This window comes from Trichogramma pretiosum, unplaced genomic scaffold (genome assembly GCF_000599845.2).
Source record: "Trichogramma pretiosum strain Unisexual culture from Peru unplaced genomic scaffold, Tpre_2.0 scaffold175, whole genome shotgun sequence".
Taxonomy (NCBI): domain Eukaryota; kingdom Metazoa; phylum Arthropoda; class Insecta; order Hymenoptera; family Trichogrammatidae; genus Trichogramma; species Trichogramma pretiosum.
Genome location: NW_019640843.1, coordinates 1778 through 11018, shown reverse-complemented (window position 1 = coordinate 11018; position 9241 = coordinate 1778). Strand labels below are relative to the sequence as shown.

Here is a 9241-nt window from a genome sequence, read left to right as displayed (position 1 = left end):
CAAGTGTAGCAGATTTTTTATTTAGTTATTTTTTAAATCTACTAATCTCCAAATTTTTCATAGACCTATTTCGACGTACAAATTAAAGCCCTTTTAGAAAGTCACTGTACTATATTTAAGACGAGAAGGAGAAATGATGTTTCGTTAAGTTAAATCTATCAAGTTCTTGGGTTATTTTGTATTCAATGAATCATGACCAATTACATAATATATCGATAAACATGATTCTATTATATTCTATTATGTTTCAACATCTAAATTTGTTCAAAATTTAAATATTTCATAAATATGTCTTATAATATTCTTACTCCTCCAATATTTCTTACAATTTCTTTGAAACAATCTGAGACCGAGCGAGCGTTAGCGAGCGAGGAACGCCGCTAGTTTTATTTGATTAAATTTTGTGTTGAATTCATCGTGACAGTGAAATTGGAAAGAGGTTTAAATAAGTTGCTTGACGATGACGAACTGAAATGAGAATTAAAAATTCCATTTCATTTTTTAAAGCATATTCTATTTTTTTTTTTTTTTCGATAAGGATATAAGAATTAAAAGAATAATCTCTCTGATGTTCAGTTGTTCGTGCCTGCAACATGAATAAAAAAAAAGCGCATAGCGCGTCAGATTAATCATCCGCCGGTTTATAGTGATAACGCGTGGGGGAGAGACTTCGCGAACAAACACACACTCCCAGTACAACGAGAATTCCTCATATATACGTACTTTGACCACGAATCATCTAACTTGGCACCGCATCGGCTGACACCCGTGAGTCAAATGATATAAGATTTAAGCGTGCTCTGGCTGAGGTAAATTTGTGGATAGTTACGAGCTGATCGTAATTTCTCTCGTGTCCCAGTTCATGTCCGTTAAGTGTGGAAGATGGATAAAAATTTATCCACTCGCGTAATCTTAAAAATTTCACGTGTTTGTGCATTGTAAATGACGAGAGGACAAACGATTATTTTTCCCGCGTCATATGAACAAATATCGGCTTAATGAGCCTGGCGAAAAATTATGATCATTGCAAGTCTAAGACTCATGCATAAACAAACTCTCATAATATAATATTTCATTATATTTATAACAATAACTTATTTTTTCAACGTAGTGAGAAAATTGAATTGAAAATTTACTTAAAAATGGACTTTGAGGTAGAACGTCTGGGTCAGTATGAATAAGTATTTACAAAGTTCATAGCAATAGTTTTAAAATATATTTAACGTTAATTAGTTAAACGTGCTGTTATCTCTACGTGCCAAGATAAAATCGTGCTAATAAATGCAAGAAAAATAAAGTTGTGATTTTACATATGAAGCAACCGGTGATGAGTAAAAAAAGGAAAGAATTAAGTATTTGTTAGGCTGACAGAAGGATTTGGTTACAGTTATTATACGAGAAAGTTGAATTATAAGTGTTGATTTCGCGTGATAAACATGTTTTTTGGCATAATAGTGATGTTTATGAGGACAGCTAAAAAGGGATGATTTCAAGATAGTAAGAGAGAAAAGAGGCTTTAAACTGCAATACATAATATTTCGACGACTCTTTCTCCTCACCACCAAACTTTTCACTGCAATATATTCATGTCAACATCTTTTCATCACTTCAGCATTCAACCGTTTTGCTTCCTCATAGAGGAAGCTTTGTGATGGGCTCCATTTCGGCTTTTTTATAGAATCATCGTAGGGTATATTTAATGATATTTCTATATACTAGATCGAATTTCTGACACATTATGGCATGTATGTGGGTGTATGCGGCTGTATGGCTGTGTAGAGTGATTCCTCGATAACGGTAGCTCGTATCGTGACGGGGGAGGGTTTATTTTTTTCATTATGACATAAGGACGAAGCCAGAAAAATTCATTTATCGATAAACGTAACGTTTTTTTTTCTATTTAAGAAAAAAAATTTTTTTTTTTGCATTGTTTGTTTGAGAAACCCGATAAAGCTGAGAGACGCTTTCGTTTCGTGAAGACGCAGTGACAAATTGACAATATTTTATAGCACAAGAGCCTAAAAGAAGCGGCAAAGTTGCGATTTTTGGGTTAGAGTGCTATAAAAAATGTTTATTCGATAACTGCTGAAAAATCGAGTCTCTGAACAATTCTATAATTTGCTATACGCAATGCTGCATATACACTTAATAGGCCAAAATTAACTATACGTAGAAAAATTGCATAAATGCGTTACTTTCGAATTTTCCCTGCGTTTACTTTTCGGTTATAATATTAGTTAAAAATATAACTTCAATAATATTGGAAAAAAATTAAATTACAATTATAAAAAGAATGTGAAAAGACAATACTAATATTTCAAAGTTGAAAAAAAAATATGAGGAAGCTACTTGCCAATACATTGGCAGCGGTTTTTTCAACGCCAAACTTAAGTTTAATATAAGTCTTGTTATGTCGATCAAATGCTTTTCAATTATTAATTCTATTATTGTACACCGACATTCCAATTTTTATATCTAAATTGTTGCTAAAATTTGTAAATAATTTTTTTTTTTATGACAATTGTATTTCAAAAGTGCACACAGGGTTGGCCCTAATGTTACAGCCTGTGACGCAACCTTTTACTATAAAAAATAATTATAAAAGAAACCAATAAAACTGTGAGAAGCAGCTAGCGAGCAGCTACACATGCATTACAATTAAATGTATCTCGCGCATCTTCTATGCATAATTTCGATGACACACACGACAGGTAAAAAGTAACATCATTTCGGACACGCGCAGTCAGCGTGAAAAATGCTGAATTGGGCGGCCTATAACCATCACCTATTTCTTAGGCCTCTGTTAATTAAACGCTTGCTAGAACTCTTACGTAAATACAATTCGCACGACAAAGAAATGTACACGCGCTGCCGCGAGATGAATGAATATCGGAGAAAAACTATAAAACTGCGGTGACCGCGACTCCATCGATTTCGGGAAGACCCAGGGTTTTGTAATGTACACGCGCATGCAAGATATGTGTGAATTATTGACACATATCGAACCGACTACATACGCTGCAACCGCTAAGGCGAGGGAAAATTTAGGTGTATATAAGCTACAAAAAAAGAGTCTCACCAACTCCTTCTTATCTACGAAATCGCACACTGCGTATCGGGCGCTCTGTGGTTCCTCCAATTTTGTGAGGCGCGCATCGAGCCATTATGCGCAAGCTCTGTCATTTCCGATTTCTTATACGGCGTACAGTCAGTTGCCATTCGTTGTTGTAGACTCTTAGATTTTGAATCTTTCGAAAATGGTATTAAACGTTCATAGTCTTTCAACGAAAAGTACCATCCAACGCAGCACTTCTGCTCAGGCAGAAAGTCCGCAATGAGGTATAAAATATTGTTGTATTCAACGGAAGTTACGGGCGAATATAAATATGATAACAGCACGAGCAAGTGAATCTGCGCAATCCAGCCATCATCCAGACTTCAACCAGCCAAGGAGTATCGCAGGCAGCCAACGACGTCACCAGGCAAGCGACATCGCAGACAACCAACCACTCCAAGCAGCTAGGACGCAAACAGTATGAGTATGAGTATGCGTGTGTGTTCTGTAGTGAACTATGCTGCTTGTTGATTATCAATAATTGATTTTCTGGCAAACCATCTCACTACCAAAATAATATATAAACTTCAACCAAAAATAATTAAGTCTCTCTTTAATATCACTCCAACTCGGCAACAAGTCTAAGAAATAAATAGTTTATTGTTAAATCCCGACAACGGGATGTAACACTAAGCCCAATAAAGCATCTATCTATCTATCTATCTATCTATCTATCTCTCACTCTCTCTCTTGTCTTTGTTACGTGTGTGATTCGCGCGCAACACGCGTATAGCCCGCAGCAGACGTATAAATCGTCAGCTGCGAGGCTCATAAATTGCTGCGTTATTCTCTTTTGTTTATAAGTATTATTTATAAATATCTACTGATGACCGGTGCATACAAAACAAATACTATAGCCAGGAGCTGAGCACATTCGCACTTATTTTTCATAATGTAATACCCACAATAATAGTGCGAAAAGCATCGACGTAATCTGGCTGCGGTACGTCGAGTTCGAAGGAATTAGCCCCGAACTAATCCCAACATCAGTTTCTCTCTCTCTCTCTCTCTCTCTCTCTGAGTCCCAGTCAACACGCATTTTGATCGTGCTCCGCTTGCTTCGCTGTTGTGAGCCTAATTTTTGAGCGAAAAATTTCGATTTTTTTTGTGTGAGTGCGCAGTGCTATGTGACATCCGTTGCCGTAAGTGTGGAATCGTTTGAGTGCCAATTTGATTCGGTACAGCTAAAAAATCGAAATATAACCTGTAAGCTAGTGCTATTTCTTCGATTCTGGAGTATATCAGTGTTATTGTGTCGGTCGGCTTAATCGGCTTATCTCTGGCTGCTGTGTATTGTATTGTGTGAAATTGACTCGAATCGTCAAATTTGTGTAGTGTGTGAACGTAAGTGTCTGTGCTGTGATCCGCTGAATTTGTTTTGCCATGTCTTCACAATCAAAGTCGTCGATGTCGAGCGAAAATTCCGCCCGTATATTTGCTGTGCTCTCCCGTATTGATGTTGCACTAAATGACGTTCGGACAACTTGCGCCGACTTGAAGGCCGGAGCTGCCGTTACGAGTCTCAAACTCGACAGAGCTATTGCGACTCTAGAGGGTCACTCAGGACGTATTAAGGCTCTTGAAACCCGCTATGAACATATTGAGCGTTATCTTTGTGAAGTAAAACCTTGCCCAGAACTGAAAATCATGGGTATTCCATCTGCCCTGGCTTGCACTGGTGACTCAGATCTTCGTCACCTGTGCGCTTCGATCTTGGAGCTTTTTGGAACTGGCCATACAATCACTGACGTCCAAGAAATACGATGGCTAAACCCAACATCTGCTCGACGTACTGGGAGTAAGCCTAATCAGCCTTTAGCTGCTCGTACTATGGTTGTGCGGTACAAGCAGACTGACACTCGAGACTACGTATTAAGAGCAAAAAGAAAATTTGGTGATGTGCTCGCCTCTGCTGTTTTGCAAGGTGCAAGTGGCAGTTTGCAAGTGTTCGAAACGCATTCGAAATATGTGCTCGACTTATTCAAAAATGTAAAGGAAGTGGCGAAAGAACGTTGTTACACATATGTTTGGGCTCGAGGTGGAATCGTGTTCGCTAAGAAATGTGATGGCAGCGGCGTCATCGAACTATTGATCGAGCCAGATCTAGAGAGACTTTGAGCATTTTGTAATTTGTACTGTGATTGCTAGTGAATAAGTGTTGCTCTGCTGTGTTGGTGAAACTTGGTATGAGATGCTTTGCTAATATGTGTGACGCACATTGTGCGTGTGGTTTACACCCAATTTTAATATTGAAGTGTTGTGCTCATGTGAATTAATTTGTTTTGCTCTACTCTGCCTTAACTGTGGATATCTTTGTATATATTTGTATATAGTTATGTTTTGCGATTGTTCTTGTGATAATGCCTGTAATATTGTGATAATACTTCGAAATTAGTATCCAAGTGTTCAATGTATTTCGTACTGAAAATCTATTGCATTTTGTTACATAATGATTGTAATTTTTGATTGCATTTACTATGCTTGTTGCCATTCGGACTATGAGTTCTTGGCATAATAAAAACGTTCAAATCAAAAATCAAATCTCTGTCACCCAGGAGAAGAATCTGAGACTACAGCGAGTACAGAACGCCTGCGTTCGGTTCGTCTACGGCTCCATCCCTCACACCGCACATGTCACGCCATACCGCCTGGCACTGGGCTGGCTGTCGGTTCGTCGCCGGAGGGAGATGAGGATCGCCCTGCTCGCCTTGGAGATTCTGCGTGGAGGATCACCATCACAGTTGCGTGCACCGTTCAAACTCCTGGCCGACCACCCTGAAATACGCACATCGCCTCGTCGCATCAGGCCACTAGTGTACTACAACACCAAGCGCACCGGAGCTCTCACCAAATCATTCACCCACACCGCATCACGCATTCTTTCCACTCTTCCGCTCGAAATCACCCTTGCTAACTCCGCCTCATCATATAAAAAACTCATCTTCAATCATCTTTTCGCACTCGATAAGAACGACTGGCAGGCCCGCTGTACCACTGAAAATCTCACCCTCATTCCATCCTCACTCAGCAACATACTGTCCTTCACCCCGTCATGAAACATAATCTCCAATCACCTCGCCTCATCAAAAACAATGCATGTGCATATATATGAAAACCATCGCACCTACTATTGTAATAATAATAATACATAAACGCACGACGCCAGCAAGGAGCGCCACATACAGCTCGTAGTTACCGGCTCAGGCGAGACAGAGGTCAGATCGCTCTGTGCTGTGTAACGTGTAAGAGCTGTATACTGTACACTTTCTTTCTTACATATTTCCTTTAAATAAAGTATTCTTCTTTTCTTAATTCTAGCCGTTAAAATTGTTTAACCGTAACATAACAACAGGTTATGGGCCCAGCTTTTGATTCTGAAAGGGAGAATAAGGAAGAGTGTAGCGACGAAGAAAGTAGTGATACTGAAAGTTTTGATAGTGCTCACACTGTAACGAATTCTCGTGAGACAAATATGTCTGAAACTAAAGTTTTTCATATCCATCGCTTCAATGGACAGGATTATCAATTGTGGAAGCGCCAGATGGAAATCTACATGCGAGAAAATAAGTTGAAGAAATATATAGATGGAACGACTCCAAGGCCGACGGCTGCGTCTGATGTCGACGACTGGGAGCAAAAGGACGCTGAAGCTCAAGATTTTCTGATGCGGGGTTTGGAGCTGGATCAACTTCGGTATTTAACGGACTGCTCAACTGCTGCGGACATGTGGGCAAGACTTCTGACTATTCATGCAGAGAAAAGTGATCAGTCTGTGCAGGTACTGCTAAGTCAATTTATAAATGCTAAGATGGATTCTTCAGCCTCTATGGCTGATCATGTAGCGAAAATTGTATCCTTGGCACAACGTCTAAAAGACATGGATATGGAACAAAAGGAACCGGTCATTATTGCAAAAATTCTATCTAGCATACCAGAAAAGTACGATAATGTAAGAACGGCATGGTATGCAGTACCACGAGACAAGCAAACGCTCGAAAAATTAACGGATCATCTCGTAAATGAAGAGGCGCTGTTGAATTTACGTAGTCAAAATGTAAACAATAGCCCAGACGAAGAAGTATATATGGCTCGCGGTAATAAGTATCACGTAAACAGTGATAACTTGCGTAACGTACCGTCAAATCAAAATTTTGTTAAACCCGGAAATTGTCATTTCTGTAAAAAGCCAGGTCATTGGGCTCGTGAATGCAGGAAGAAAAAAGAATTTCTCGAAAATAGAAATAAAAGCAATAATTATTCAATGATATCTGAAGATGCACGGGGTAATAATGGAGAAGCTGAATTATTTAATGCTGAATGTTTAAATGACTCAAGCGACTCTGATACATGGTACTCTGACTCTGGTGCAACAGAGCATCTGTGCATGAAGCGTGAGTGTTTCACAAATATAGATATGATCGAAGACGATAGTCATAAAGTCAAAGTTGGAGATGGTAATAAGCTTGCAGTCAAAGGCGTAGGCAATGTTAGCGTACGAGCTACAAAACCCGACGGTTCGTATGAAATCTATAACATCCGTAATGTTTGGTACGTTCCAGATATTAAGAAAAATCTTATATCCATTGGGCGTTCGACTGAAAAAGGTATGGAAGTAACCTTTAAAAAAGGTGGAAAAAAGGTTATTTTTGTATATGATGGAAAACTCATTGCTGAAGGTAGCACAAGTAATGGAAGTTTGTATAAGCTAAACTTGCGATTAAACTATTGTAATGGTGAAACTAACGTAGCTAATGGATCTCTTATGGAATGGCATGAAAAATTAGGTTATGTAAATTTTCAAACCTTGCGTAAAATGATCCACAATAATACTGTAAATGATTTAGTTGTCAATAAGCTTGAAGAGAAAGACCCGTTTTGTGAAGGATGTGTGTTAGGAAAACAACACAGAAACTCATTTCTAAAAAATGAGGCAATTCGATCAAAGACGCCTGGAGAATTATTTCATGTTGATCTCTGTGGAAAAATGAGCATTAGCTCAATAGAAGGAGCAAATTATTTCATGCTATTGAAAGATGATTATTCCAAATATAGTTATGTTTACTTCCTTAAAGAAAAATCTGAAGTCATGAAACAATTTCGAAAATTCTATGCTGATGTGCACGCTGATAATAATACAATTAAACTTATGAAAATAAGATCTGATTGCGGAAAAGAATTTATAAATGAAGAATTTGAAGACTTTTTACTTGCTAAGGGAATTAAACATGAACTTTCGACTCCGAGAGCGCCCGAGCAAAATGGATATATCGAAAGGCAAAATCGAACGATTGTCGAGTGCGCAAAAAGTATGTTGCATTCAAGGAAATTACCAATATATCTATGGGCTAAAGCTACAGCAACGGCGGTGTACGTTAAAAATAGAACGGCATCAAACTCTCTGATTGGTAAAACGCCATATGAGCTGTGGTTTGGTATCAAGCCATCAATTGGTCATCTTCAAATTTTTGGTAGTACATGTTATGTACACATTCCTAAAGAACAAAGAAGTAAGTGGGAGAAAAATTCGACAAAGATGATCATGATAGGCTATAGTGATGGAAATAAGGCCTACAAAGTATATAATCAAACAACTAAAAGAAGCTACATAAGAAGAGATGTAATTTTCGAGAAGAGAAATTACAATACGAACGATATTATAGTAATTGATGAAAATCAACAAGAAAACATTAATTTCTCTAAAGATACAAATGCAGAAAGTCATGAAGAGACTCAAGTTCGGAGAAATCCCAGATTGCCCATTGAACGAGATCCCTATCCGTTAAGGTCTAGATGTAATGCAGCAGCTAAGACAGAAGTTGCCGAAGCTCTCATAGCCATATGTGAACCAGAAACCCTGCAGGAGGCTTTAAATGGCGTGGATTCATCTCAATGGATTGATGCCATCAATGAAGAGTTGGATTCTCTGAGAGAAAATGAAACATGGATTTTAGTAAAAAGGCCTGAAAACCGAAATGTCATATCAAATCGATGGGTTTTCAAGAAAAAGTTCAAATCTGACGGAACGATCGACCGATATAAAGCTCGACTTGTTGTCAGAGGGTTCTCTCAAGTGCAAGGATTAGACTATCATGAAGTCTATGCCCTCGTTGTTAAATACAGCACGGT

At 38.4% G+C, this 9241-nt stretch overlaps 1 protein-coding gene across 1 annotated transcript in view; it reads left to right on the top strand.

The window, feature by feature from the left end:
* Positions 1 to 3523, top strand: part of LOC111694646 (glutamate receptor ionotropic, kainate 1-like) — a 49652-nt gene extending 46129 nt beyond the window's left edge. Inside the window, exons 7-8 of the mRNA XM_023463562.1 lie at positions 3278 to 3339; positions 3425 to 3523. Coding sequence (XP_023319330.1) covers positions 3278 to 3339; positions 3425 to 3523 — 161 coding nt within the window. The remainder of the gene's footprint in view (positions 1 to 3277; positions 3340 to 3424) is intronic.
* The last annotated feature ends 5718 nt before the right edge of the window (positions 3524 to 9241 follow it).